Source organism: Quercus lobata, chromosome 8 (assembly GCF_001633185.2).
Source record: "Quercus lobata isolate SW786 chromosome 8, ValleyOak3.0 Primary Assembly, whole genome shotgun sequence".
NCBI lineage: Eukaryota > Viridiplantae > Streptophyta > Magnoliopsida > Fagales > Fagaceae > Quercus > Quercus lobata.
The window spans coordinates 37,917,046-37,931,753 of NC_044911.1; the positions used below are offsets into that span (position 1 = coordinate 37,917,046).

Here is a 14,708-nt window from a genome sequence, read left to right on the forward strand (position 1 = left end):
AGAGAGAGAGAGAGAGAGAGGGGGGGGGGGGGGGAGAGGATTGATTTTGAATTTAAGGCAATTGAGATTTAATGGTGAAGTCATTAATAGGAGAAACATTAGCAATATGTTTGGTGGGAAGATGATTTTTTTTTTTTTTTTTTTTGAGAAGAGGAAGATGATGAGTTGAGAGAGATATATAGATAAGAAGTGGGGTTATGGTGGAGATAGGGGTGAGATTTATTTAATATTTTTTAGTATTTTAAAATTGATAGAAATTATTTTTAAATTGTTGGACAAATACAAAAAATATTATGGAAATGATCTGGCTACTGACGTGGTTTAACGTGAGCGTAACAATATTAAATGCTACCCTTCAACTTTTAGTATTATATATAGATATAGATTATATCTATATATATACTTAATCTAAAAATAGAAAATGAAAACTATTAACTTTTTGTTTACTTCTTCAAGGTTGCCACACAAAATTTTCAAATCCCAAATTTTCTACCTTTGTCATTCTAATATATATTTCTTAATTTAGTTTTTAGAGTGAAAACTGACAAGTAGCAATATATAGTCTATGTTTAAACTATTTAGCTTCCTAAGAAAAATTTAAATTAATTAGAGCTTATAACCTTTTAAAATAGAGAAACACGACACAACACTAAAAATATCCTATTAAATTGGGATTGAACTTCTGTAAGAAAATTCTAAACAAATTAGGCATATTATTTTCCAAAATTTTCCTAATTAAACTTTTTTTCATTAGAACTTTTACCCCCCCCCCCCCCCCCACACCCACACACACACACACACATACATATATATATATATATATATATACATATTAATTATCAAACTTTCTCACCAATACCTGAGTTAAAAACTGTTGACATTATTAAATAAATAAATAAACTACATCGTAACCATATCACTTAGGGTACGCCTCAATAATAGATTGTAAAGCTGGAATTTTGATGATATTGTAGCGAGGAAAGCCTGCTCCTTCCAATACTTTCTTCCACTCGAGTTCAGTCCTTTCCTTGCCACTAGTGTGTGCAATCATAACCAAATCAAATACTAAGCCTGTGTCATCAAATAGATCATTACCCTCTGGTTCTAGCACAACATCTACAATAATAACTTTTCCAGTCTCTTCCAATATTGCTTTTCGGCAATTTTTTAAAATCTTGACACAACTTTCATCGCTCCAATCATGCATAATCCACTGCATTATTGAGAAGTAGTAATGTCATTAAGCTTTTGATCAGGACTTATCTATGTACATTAGTGTTAGTGGGTTTAGAATATAGACAAAGAAACTTAATTTACATATTAATCATTAGGATAAAATTTCAAGGAAAAAGTAGTTTTTTTTTTTTAATTTGTTTTTAAAAAAGGTAAAAAGTCGTTTGAAACTGGGCCATATTTTCTACCCACTCAACTCCACCATCTTTTTTCGTATTTTTGTATTTTACTATTATTATTAAATGAGGAATAATAATTATAATATATAAACTTTTTGAGATGTAGTATCATGAGTTGGCATTTAACCATTATTTTAACACTCCTCTTTATAAGTAAATGCAGAATTTATTTGCATACTCCTCTAATAATAAGTGAATTTTTTAAATGAAGTTTTCATTTCTGTAAATGGAAGTTAGAGTGGAAACAAGATTCAAACTTATTAATGATAAAGTTATCTCTAAAACTTTTTTTTTTTTTTTTTAAAAAAAACTATCACTGGATTCCAAAATTTAAGAAGTTAAGAAATTGGAGAATTTAATTATTATTCTAATAAAACCTTCAATGCGAGACAAAAAGAACAGTGTTGATAAAGAAATGTACAAGAATGACCTTTGGTCATCGGCTTAACTACTGGATCCAGTTAAACATTGTTCAGCGTCAAGTCAGTTTCAAATTTGTGCCAGTTAGAAGAACATGAAGGTTTTGGCCGCAAATATTTGCTTTTGAACTCTTTCATCTTTGTTTTCATTAGTAACAGCAAACGAGTTGATTTAATAATCAAAACATCAAAGTCTAACACAGAATTCAATTACCAGAAATATTGGCTCTTTTTATTATTGCGTCAAATTATCCACAATATATATATATATATATATATGCATGTTTCGAGCACTTTATCCTAGCTGATGCTAGACTCATTGTGAACTAAAAAAAAAAAAAAGACTAATACCCTTGAACAATTAATATTAAACCATGCGTGACTTTGAAAAGCAAATCATGCAATTGCAAGGTTAAATTTGATGAAAAAAAATAAGGTCCAATAAAAAAGAAGAGAAAACACATTTATCTCTAAACAATAACCTTATATACGTACCTTCATGAAAACTGCATCAGTATTGGGAATGGCTTGAAACATGTCACCTCCAACATGTGTGATTCCATCATAAATGGGTGCCGTAGCAACAACGTGTGGTAGATCAAAGTTGATACCTTTGATGTGAGGATAGGATTTCACAATCTCAGCTAGCCCACTACCGGTCCCACCTCCAACATCAACCAATGACCGCACAGAACCAAACCCATCTTTATACTCACAAAGAATAGCATTCATAGTAATCCTGGCCGTACAAGCCATGCCATCATTGAACAACTTGTTGAATCCAGGATTTTCAGAAGCAAAGTCCCAAATCTCACGGCCATTAGCCTTCTCAAAGGCTAAGCCACCGTCTTTGACACATTGGCTAAGAGTGTGCCATGGACCCACTAGCCAAGGATGGGCCTCCAAGAGTACCATAGGTGCTAGGCTCATCTTGGAATCATGCAATAACCATTTCGATGAATGGGTTAGGCCGTACAGAGTTTCTTCATCACCTTCGGATGTTTGATGTGCGGAGAAGATCTTTCTGCGGACTAGCAACCTCATGATACGTGTGAGGTAGCTGATATTTAGGGAGAGTGCATCATCAGTATTAGGAATACGAGCTACTATCTGGGACAAGGTCATTGGGCCACCATGCAAGTTTATAATGTCAGCTATGCGGAGTTCCACAGCACATTTCACTGCCATGGAGTCTGCAAAGCTCAACATATATTTCCATATATCAGCTTGACCTTGTAACTCTGCTTCAGCTTCTTTTGCATCCATTCTCAAACACCCTCTCTCTTTCTCAAATGAAGTGGAACCCAAATTAATAGATCTTAGCAATCCAACAAAAAGTCACATTTTCTCACTACCCAATACCAATAAAGAGTCACAATTATTCCCACCATCCAGACCGCAACAGAATAAAAAATTAAATAAAAATCAAATCTAGATTTATAAGCAACCACGTGACCCCATTTACCCACGAGGGCCACGACCCAAGAAAGGGAAATGGAAAGATCAACTTGAAATGATTTTAAGGGTGAAGGCCATGCCGCCTCATTTAAACGCCAATATCCCAACCCAACAATTTACTGTCCGTTTAGATATAATATATTTTTGTTGAAATTAAAAATTAAAAATTAAAAACTGAAAATACTGTAGTAAAATAATTTTTAAATGTATAAATAGTACCGTGAGACCTATTTTTAATATTTTTTTTGAATAAAGTAGTTGTGAGTCTTATGAACAGTGCGTAAACAGTGTTGCTACAGTGTGTGAACAGTACTACTACAGCACATGAACAGTGATAATTGTCCCCTGGTCTAAAGCAAAACACATAAAGAAGAAGAAGAAGAAGAAGAAGAAGAAGAAGAAGAAGAAGAAGCAGAAAATGCAAACACAGTAGACGTGATGCGGATCCAAACACATACTTAGTGAACGTTTGGATATCATATTCAGTTCCATGTTTTGCGTTTTGCTCCTTTTTTTTTTTTTTTTTTTTTTTTTGACTAGTGCCTCTTGCACTGTTCATAGGATATGAACAGTAATTTAAAAAGTGAACAGTAATTGGAAATTATTTTTTTATTGTTTTTCAGTTTTCAGTAAAATAAGTGGTATTCAAACGCATCCTTAAGTTAACTTTAAGGGTGATAAGTAAACTAACGTTTAAAAAAAAAAAAAAAAAACATAAACTATGTTAACTTTGCTACAACCAAATTTGATATCTCTATCTTTTTGGGCTTTGTTAGAAATATATTAGACATATTAGTCCAATGTAATAGGCCCAAACCCACTTCTACTTGTATTAGTAGTTTAGGATTTAGTCGCTTATATATACTCATGTTAGGGTTCATTGTAACACAGGTTATTGTACCACATTCTTACATAATAAAAATGTAGCCTTTAAGGGATTCCTCCGTGGATGTAGGCTGACAAGGCTGATCCATGAAACCCTTATATTCTTGGTGTTCTTATTCTATACTTTCCATTCCACATCCACTTTAGTATATATAACATGATATAACACATAGCGTTACTAATATATTTAACATGGTATCAGAGTCAAACTTCGTTCTTGGCATCAAACAAACATCTCGAGCAAGCAAAGAAGATTCTCACATGCACACCACCATCTGAAGTCACACATGCTTGTCTACTGGATCTAGACTCCATGGCATCTCGCAGCCACCATGGCTCAGTGTTGTGTCAAAATCCAACAACCAAGCAAACCATGACTTACCTTCTTAGATCTATGCACATCAAGCTTTCGCCTGATGAAACTTACACCATAGACGTACTCCATGGCCTCCTGTGACCAAAACCCAAGAATTTGGTCTCCAACAAAAGCTTCACATGCCACCACGCTCCATAAGAGATTCCAGCACAATCCCATGCGTTGTCAAAAGTTCTCGACTCCCAGATCAGACTTTGGTCACATGTGTCGCCATGACGGCCTGGTAGCCCCTTGATCTGTCAAACTGTGAAATCCGGCCTTTATTTAACGAATGACACGCCACCACGCGCACACCGTTAGATCCATGTGCTACCAGGGAATGCACGCGCCACAATGCTCTGAAAGACTTCTGCTGATGTTAGTATGACGTCATTAGATGACGTCATTTAGCCATGTCAACGCTATGTAAGCCCTAGCCACGTTAGCCCTCGTCTACATCAATGCCACGTTATCAAGATGACATCAGTGGCTCTGCCGCCCGATCAGTGACTCGACCTGAAAACCCGAAACCAACCTGGATAGTGTAGCCTGTTGATCACGCTTGATTGTTGACTTTTTTCCATTTACTGACTTTGACTTTTTGCGTTGACCATTGACCAAAAGTCAAAATTTTTTAAAGGGCTTATCTTGCTCAGTTTTTCACATAGATTCTGATTTCAGACTCCTTTTCTTTGTTTGAAGCTTCGAAATTGGTCAATTGATACATTCTTCATCGTGGTTTCTTCAAAGGCATTCTTCAAGGGATCTTCTTATGTTTATCCAACCTTAAGTCTTCATCAAGCTTCCGCCTTGAGTTTAAGGGAAGATGTTAGAGATATATTAAACATATTAGCCCAATGTGTTAGGTTTTTAGACCCCTTTAAATTAGATTGTTTAACCTAATTACTTAATCAAGTGAATACTTAGGTTTTTTATTCAGATCTAGGTTAAAACAATAACAATCATATCATGTAAAGTAGCGGAAAATATAAAGAACATAATGATATGATGATCCAGGAAAACCAAACCGGTAAAAAATCTAGGGAGGATTTAACCTAACTATTCTCAAGGTAAAAAGCAAATCCACTATGAAAGAATTGAAGTTTATACAATAGAACTTAGACCACTAACATTCTATTGCTACCTCGAGTAGAAAACTTACTACCATGACCCCTTGATAGCTTTGAGTTCACAAACTACTTTTTTCCTTGGCCTTTGCAACACAAGCACCCACACTTGTGATAAAAAACACAAACTTTCCTATTTGTGACTTCAAGACCATCTTTGAAGGTTTAGATCATCAGCACCTTTGATGATTAGAGAAGGCAGCAACTTCTACAATATCGGATCTTGAGATTCTTCAAGGAATAACACCGATAGAAGATATGAGAGAGTTTTTTGGGTACAAAAGAGTTACACTCTTCTCTCTCTAAAAAGCCTTATAAAAATGTGCTTAAGTTTTTCTTTATATACTAGAAGAAGTAGATTTGAAACCCTAATCCTTTTTGGGCTTGAACTACTATTTGGGCTTAATTAAAATTCTGCAGATACGAATCTCGATCAATCAAACTTGTCTCTCGATTGGTCGAATCAGGCAAATTTCAAATTCTCTTTTTTGCAGCTTGCTTGTTCTTGGATCTTGACTTGTATCATCTTGAATATTGTCTAATAATACCTATAGACTCAAGGATCTATATTTAGACAAGTTTGTGTTTACAATTTGCCAATTGTTCTAAACTTTTATAATCTAACACAATGTAATAGGCCCAAGCCCACTCTTACTTGTACTAGTAGTCTAGGGTTTAGTCGCCTATATATACTCATGTTAGGGTTCATTGTGACACATGTTATTGTACTACACTCTTACATATTAAAGATGTAGCCCTTAAGGGATTCTTCCGTGGATGTAGGCCGGCAGGGCTAAACCACGTAACCTTCGTGTTCTTGGTGTTCCTATTCTATACTTCTCATTCTGCATATACTCTAGTATATACAACATGGTATAACACATCAAGTTGCTAATATATTTAACAGGCTCCTTGTGCCTTTCTAATGTGTAGTCTGTAAGGGGTGGAGGTGATGAAGGCTGACTGGCTGAGACTAGTGGTCACGATGGTAGGCTATTAATGATGGTCGGGCAGTGGCGTGGTTTGAAGCTTAGCATATGTGTTTGTTTCCATAAAAATGGGTTCATCTTAAATTTTAGGGGAAAAACTAGGTTTGATTACATATAAGGTGGGGTTTTTTTTTTTTTTTTTGGTTCTTCTACCTTTCTGAGTTCAGAATCTTCTGATTTTTGAAATTACAAGAAACAGAGAACTACTTTCTAGTTCTAATAAACCACTATGTGATGCAAAGCGGCGATTTGGTAATTTTTTTTTGAAATTCTTAGGGGCTTCATGGTTGCTCTCAAAATTGAGAACTCATTAAAGAATTCCCGTTCAGTATAGGAAAATAGCGAATCTTTGGATCATTGTTGATATCTAATAGTAGTAGCACAAAAAAAAATTCAAGGCCCTTTTCCCAATCCATTGTTATTTATAGTGACAACTTTCAACATGCATTGCCCAAAATAACAGTAGAATCAAATCCTTGATTTTCCTATCAAGTAGAGTTTCAATCACATAAATGACTCTAGCTCTAAAATGGTTTCCGATGAACTTGCTCTTGAAAAATTACCCTCAACGATTTCATTAAAAATGCAATAAATAGGACTCTGTTTTTTGTTTAAATTTATGGTGAACGAGCAGAAGCTCATTAGTCATCACCTCCAAGACTCTAACACTTAAATTAACACAAGTTTATTTGTTTGTTTGTTGTTGTTGTTTTTTTTTTTTTTTTTTTTTTTTTTTTTTTTTTTTTTAATTTTAAACGTTAGTTTACTTTTCACCGTTTAAGTTTCTAGAGTCTAGAGTTAAGTTGTTGGGTTAAGTTTAAATGAGGTGGCATACTCTACACCTTTGATTTATTTCAAAACAATCTTGTCCATAAAATGGACACTCTCCATTTCAAAGAGAAATGGAGAGGATCCAAGCCCCCAACAAAGAAGTTGCACCAACAGCCCACCACGAGCTACAAACATTTTGGAATGGCTTGAATGGTCAAAAACCAACAAGCCATTAAATGTTAGCATGCCCATGTTAGAAAGTATGGCTTGATATTTAACCAAGCCAAAGATTGGCATCCACAAAGAGCATGCATGAAGGAATACAGAAGTCTTGATGCATGGATTCTTGGTTGAATTTTTTAACTTCTTAGTCAACAAAAGTCTTGCATTATTTTCATGTGCTGAACTACTAAAAATTCGGCTAGACCTTTAGCTATAAATAAAGGTGGAGGAAGAGAGCTCCTATGGGAGATAGCAAAGGGCTTCTTTTGTGTGTGCACCAAAGATAGAAGTTAGACTATCCTGCAACTCTTGTCTAAATACAATAGGATGTTCTCTATTTATTTGTGAGAAAACCAAAGGTTTCTTATTAAAAAAAATAAAAAATAAAAAATAAAAAAAGGTGAGACAACCAAGGGTGTATTGGGGGTTTGGGTTTGTGAGAGTATCTTCAAGCTATTGTTGTAATCTCCAAAGTAATAGTGAAACTTTATTCTGTCGCCTCCTACGGATGTAGGCATATTGATGAATCACATAAATTTCTTGTGTCATATTCTGTCTTCTCTTTACCCTTTAACCTTATGTAAATAGATTATTTCTCAATTTTTTTCACAACAACTAGTATTAGAGTTCCAAGTTGATATATTCAATGGAGATCAATGCTTTTATTGCCAAGGTAGACGTAGTTAAGTTTGACAAAACTGGTAACTTTGGTTATGGCAAAGAAGGGTGAAAGATTTGTTGGTACAACAAGGTTTGATGAAGGGTTTGTATGGGAAAGCAAAGAAACCAGATATGATGACATATGCCAAATGGGAAGAACTCGATATGAAGGTGGTAAGTTCAATTCGACTATGTCTAGCAGATGAGCTTATGTATGATGTCATGGATGACGTGTCAACTACGATTGAATGGTTGAATTTGGAGAGCCAATATACGTCCAAATCCCTCACAAATAAACTAAATCTTAAGCAAAAACTATACGAGCTTAAGATGGCAGAGGGTGTGGATTTGGCTCAGCACAACCATATGTTCAATCAAATTATTAGTGATTTGTTACAAATCAAAATAAAATTCGATGATAAAAACAAGGTGATAATGCCTTTGTCATATCTCCTAGCTTCCTACAAGTATTTAGTTACAACCCTACTTTGGGAGAAAGAGACTTTGAAATTTGAAGAGATCTTAAGAGTCTTGTTGGATCACTACCAACGGAAACAGAATTTGAGTGAAATTTCTGGTGAAGGGCTTATGGTAAAGGGTAATCAAGATTGTGGAATGAAGAAAGACAAAGATCACAATTCTACTAGGTGACATAGTAGAAATAAATCCAAAAGCAAGACAGTGAAGCGCTATAAATGCCAGAAGAAATGGCATATTAAGCAAGACTATCTAGAGTGGAAAAGAGGCAAGGACAAAGACAAGGAAGGGTCCTTAAGATTTGCAAATGTTGTGGCAGTAGATTTAGATTTAGATGGAGATATGCTTTCTGTTTCATCTAGTGCCAACTTGCTGATCAATTCTTGGATTTTGGATTTTGGATTTAGCATGTTCTTTCCACATGGCTCCTCACAGAGATTGGTTCGACACTTACAAGTTGATTAATTGCAATTTTGTTCTAATGGGCAACAATGTTGCTTGCAAAATTGTTGGAATAGGAAAAATTAAGATAAAGATGTTCGATAATGTGGTGAAGACATTAGGAGAGGTATGACATGTTCCATATGTGAAAAAGAATTTAATTTCATTGGGAACCCTAGACTCTAATGGCTATTGCTATAAGTCTAAGAATGGGTTAATAAAGGTGTCAAGGGGTGCTAAGGTTGTGATGAAGAGGCAGAAAGTAGAAGGTAATATTTGCAAGCTTTTCGGCAATACCATTGTTTTTGGAGCTGTTGCAGTAACTGAATTTGAGTAGGATGATACACTCTCGTGGCATATGCGATTAGGGCATATAAGTGAGCGTGGTATTAGGGAATTGCAAAAAAGAAATCTATTGGCTGGAGCTAAGTCATGTAAGTTAGATTTCTGCAAATACTATGTCATGGGAAAGTAGTGTAGGATGCGATTCAAAATAGCCACGCACAAGACATAGGGTATATTAGATTATGTACACTTTGATATCTAGGGACCGGTGAAAGTGGTCTCTAAAGGTGGAGCTCGGTATTTTATGAGTTTCATTGATGATTATTCCAGAAAGGTTTGGGTTTACTTCTTGAAGAACAAGTCTGAGGCATTTGCAAAGAGAAGTGGAGAGCTAAAGTGGGAAACCATACTGGAATGAAGATCAAGTTCAAAATCATTGTTAACATCTACACTGGTAACCATTTTTTAATAGGCAATTATCAAACTTGTGCATTCTTGTTTCTACCATGTTTCTTGTGGGGGGATAGGATGGCATCACAAGCCTAAAGGCCCAAGGCCCATTAGAATAGAGAAGAAAAAAGGGGACAAAGGGAACACTAGGCCAAGCCCCGTAAGATCACAAGATGAAAAGAAAGGGACTGTAGAGCTCAAGCACTGGAGAGAAGAAGGTGTAACCCTCTGAGGTGTCTCCCTTCCTTGGAACATAGCAAAGGAACCAAGTCATCACTAGGAAGGATAAGGACAACAACAAGACTGATGAAAGAGGACAGCCAAGAAACAAGAGAAGGTAGCACCTAAAATCGGCAACAAGCCCTTTGCATTAAATGGTTGGACTTACTAGACAAAGGTTATATTAAATGCCTAATGACCTGTTAAAACAGTATCCCCCAACAAAGAACCCACTTATTCCTTGAAAAAAAGAGGAAGAAACCCCTGATGGGATAAGTATCTCCCTTCCCTAGAACTCAAATCTACAAGGAAAGTGCTAGGAGTCACCAATTCACCTCCATCATTTCCATCACTAATGTCACCAACTCGTCTCCATCACTAATTTGCCTCCATGTCTCTTAGGTTCAATCTCTCTATTCCTTCTCTCAGATTCGATTATATGTGAAATTGGTGTTTTTGTTCTTTGGATTTGTAGATCCATTCTTTGGGTTTGTAGATTTGTATATTTTGTTATTTAGGAATCAAACTTTAGTGTTTGATCTTTGTATATTGGTCGAAATTAAAGCCGATCGCTATCCACCCAAGTCCGATCTGACTTGACCTGTGGTTATTTGTGGTCGACGGTGTGTTTGGGTCTTCTCCACCCAATTTGATCAGGTCAGTTGCAGATTGGGAACAAACTCAACCTAGACCAACACGTGGACAACCCTATTTAGAGCTTTAAATATGTCTCATATTCTAATCTATATCCATAACTATATACACTAATGTAATAATATAAAATGAAAACTATTAACTTTTTGCTTACTTCTTCAAAGTTGCCATACAAAATTTTCAAATCTCAATTTTAAAGTTTAACCTAATTTGTTTCGTAAATATGTTTAAACTAATTGGAATTTACAACCTTTTTAGATAAAGCAACGCAACACAACACTATACAAATTGGAATAACTTGGGTTTGATCTTCTATAAAGAAATTTAAATTAAATTTGGCATATTATTTTCCAAAAGTTTTGTAATTCAAATTTTTATTCTTTAATACTTATTAATATAATATATTTTATTAAAACTTATTAAAATAAAAGAAAAAATTACCAAACTTCCTCATATATTGCATGAGATAAAAACTACTAAGATTACTATAATAAAAAGACTACATTGTAATCAAATCACTTAGGGTACGCTTCAATAATGGATGGTAAAGCTGGAATTTTGATGAGATTGTAGTGAGGAAAGCCTGCTTCTTTCAATACTTTCTTCCACTCAAGTTCAGTCCTTTCCCTGCCACCTGAGGTGTGTGCAAGCATAAGCAAATCAAATACAAAGCCTGTGTCATCAAATAGACCATCACCATCTGGCTGTAGCACAACACCTACAATAATGACCTTTCCAGTCTCTTTCGGTATTGCTTTTCGGCAGTTTTTCAAAATCCTAACACAATTTTCGTCACTCCAATCATGTAGGATCCACTGCATTATTGTTGAGAAGGGCAATGTCATTAATTTTTAAATATGACTTATTTATCCACATTATAATGAGTTTAGAGTATGGGAAAAACAGATTTAATTTACACATCAAAGGTAAGATTTCAAGTAAAAAGTACTTTGAAACATTAGCCATATTTTCTACTCATTATACAGTAATTTTTTTTTTTTTTTTTTTTTAGGGGTTCATAACATGAGGTAGGAATTTTGACCAAATATAATATTCCTAAAACTTGAGATATAAAGAAAGTGTAAACTTAATCTTTTTTATTTATTTAAATAATTCTATAGGTACAATAGGGAAGAGGAATTTTAACCCCGATAATTAATTTCCGTTAGAAATGTCAAGTGGTGCTAGTTAAGGTAGAAGGTTCTTGATAGTAAAATTAATTATTTAATCATTATTCTAACACTACTCCCTACAAGTAGGTTGAAAGTTCTTTTCTATATGTCGTATAATAATTAGGAACTAACTGTGATTTTTAACCTTTTAATTAGGAGTTAGAGTAAAGGGTACAAACATGACTCAAACTGATTGTTAACTAGCTGGCTCCAAAACCTATCAATTGATTCCAAAATTTTAGTTGTTATGAAATGCGTTACTTTAATCATGATTCCAGTAAAACCTTCTCTCCGAGACAAAAAGAATAGTGTTGATAATGCTGGTTATCTGCTTCAAATATGTGCCAGTTATAATAACTTGAAGGTTTTGGTTTTAGTAAATGCAAAAGATTTGATTTGATCATCCAAGTTTCTTCAAGCCTAACATAGACTTCCACTAACCGAAGTATTGGTTCTCTCTCTCTCTCTCTCTCTCTCTCTCTCTCTCAAATGACCAATACTCACCCGAAGTATTTGGCTTATTCGAACGTATTGCGAGAATTTATCTAACTATACATGCTAGTTTCTGAGCACTTTATCCTAGATGCATACTGGACTCACTGTGAGTAAAAAAATCATGCAAAAGTAGTCTTATAGCTTAATTAACAAATTTTTGTGATTTATCGTAGACAACAATCATGCAAGCAAAAAGCCTTATAACTTAATTAACATTTTTTTGGGATTCGAATAAAGACATCTAAGGTTCAAGTCTCTCATCACTCAACTATTAAATTGTAAAAAAATATATATACACACAAACACACACACAATTATCATGTAAGGTTTAATTTTTCTTAGTGTGCAAAGGAAAATAACAATAAAAAAAAATGGCTTATCAAAAAAAAAGTTGAATCTCTTATACATACGAGTAATGCTGGGAACACCAACTTTGTGCCACAACTCGCCACATGGCAAATTGTGCCAAAGTTGGTGTCCCATCATTACTTTGTACGTATACATACCTTCATGAAAATTGCATCAGCATTTGGAATGGCGTGAAACATGTCACCTCCAACGTGTGTGATTCCATCATAAATGGGTGTCATAGCAGCAACATTTTTTTATGTTTTATTGTAGACAACAATCATGCAAGCAAAGAGCCTTATAACTTAATTAACATTTTTTTTTAAAATTCGAATAAAGACATCTAAGGTTCAAGTCTCTCATCACTCAATTATAGAATTGTAAAGAAAAAAAAAATAATATATATATATATATATATATATACACAATTATATATCATGCAAGGTTTAATTTTTCTTAGTGAGCAAAGGAGAAAAAAAAAAAAAAAAAAACAATGGCTTGTCAAGAAAAAGAAGAAAAGACATGAATCTCTTATACATACCTTCATGAAAATTGCGTCAGCATTTGGAATGGAGTGAAACATGTCACCTCCAACATGTGTGATTCCATCATAAATGGGTGCTGTAGCAGCAACATGTGGTAGATCAAAGTTGATACCTTTGATGTGTGGATAGGATTTCACAATCTCAGCTAGCCCACTACCTATCCCACCTCCCACATCCACCAATGATCCCACAGAATCAAACCCATGTTTATACTCAGAGAGAATAGTATTCATCACAATCCTGGCCGTACAAGCCATGGCATCATTGAACAACTTGTTGAATTCAGGATTTTCAGAAGCAAAGTCCCAAATCGCACGCCCATTAATCTTCTCAAAGCATATGCCACCGTCTTTGATACAATGGCTAATAATGTGCCAGGGAGTCATTAGCCTAGGATGGGTCTCCATGAGTAGCATAGGAGCTAGGCTCATCTGTGAATCTTGCAATAGCCATCTTGATAAGTGGGTGATGCCGTACTTAGTGTCTCCACCTTCTAATGGATGATGTTCGGTGAAGATCTTTCTGCGGACTAGCAATCTCATGATGCGTTTGAGATAGCTGACATTTGGAGAGAGTGCATCAGGAATATCAGCTACTATCTGTGATAATGTAATTGGACAACCATGCATGTTTATAGTGTCAGCTATGCGGAGCTCCACAGCACATTTCACTGCCATGGAGTCTACATAGCTCAACATGTATTTCCATATATCAGCTTGCGCTTGTAGCTCTGCTTCAGCTTCCTTTGGCCCCATTCTCTCTCTCTCTCTCTCTCTCTCTCTCTCTCTCTCTCTCTCTCTAATGAAATGTGAAATGGAACCTGAAGGGGGTGAAGGTGGGTATAATTTGTTGAATGAGTGAAAGTAGGAGAGGTTTGGACGAAGTTTGTTAATCAATTCTTCTACAACCACACTTTGCCACAATTTGTTAACGTGTTCTTTTGTGTTTGGATTCCATCATTTATATATAGTCCATTGATTACTATATTCGATACAAAATAATTCAATTTTCATTTGACATGTGTATAAGTTGTGTCAAAGTATGTTGCAAGTAATGTGTAGTTAAAACTTTTCCATTGTCAAGGGTACTCTTAGAACTTTTCCTTTGTCAAGAGTACTCTTAGATCCTATAGAATAGAGATACAATCCTATAGATTCGATTATCTTCAACTAGATTGTATTTAATAAAAGTATTCGATCCTAATACTAGGGTTTTTATTTTATTTTATTTTAGCACACGTTTTTATTATGATATAGGACAAGGATCACTCTTTTTGAAATGGATTAATTGCCGTTAATTCTTTAACGAGAATTTACTAATTCAA

At 34.9% G+C, this 14,708-nt stretch overlaps 2 protein-coding genes across 2 annotated transcripts; both read right to left on the reverse strand.

Moving 5' to 3' along the window:
- Positions 1 to 916: 916 nt before the first annotated feature.
- On the reverse strand, positions 917 to 3,097 carry LOC115954426 (xanthohumol 4-O-methyltransferase-like). The gene is made up of 2 exons (XM_031072276.1): positions 2,327 to 3,097; positions 917 to 1,213 (listed from the first exon to the last, which is right to left on the reverse strand). The coding sequence occupies exons 1-2, from the start codon at positions 3,095 to 3,097 to the stop codon at positions 917 to 919; spliced, it is 1,068 nt and encodes a 355-aa protein (XP_030928136.1).
- An 8,182-nt stretch (positions 3,098 to 11,279) lies between these two features.
- Positions 11,280 to 14,139, reverse strand: LOC115958270 (xanthohumol 4-O-methyltransferase-like). Its single transcript, XM_031076678.1, has 2 exons — positions 13,381 to 14,139; positions 11,280 to 11,639 (listed from the first exon to the last, which is right to left on the reverse strand). The coding sequence occupies exons 1-2, from the start codon at positions 14,137 to 14,139 to the stop codon at positions 11,340 to 11,342; spliced, it is 1,059 nt and encodes a 352-aa protein (XP_030932538.1). The 3' UTR covers positions 11,280 to 11,339.
- Positions 14,140 to 14,708: the final 569 nt, after the last annotated feature.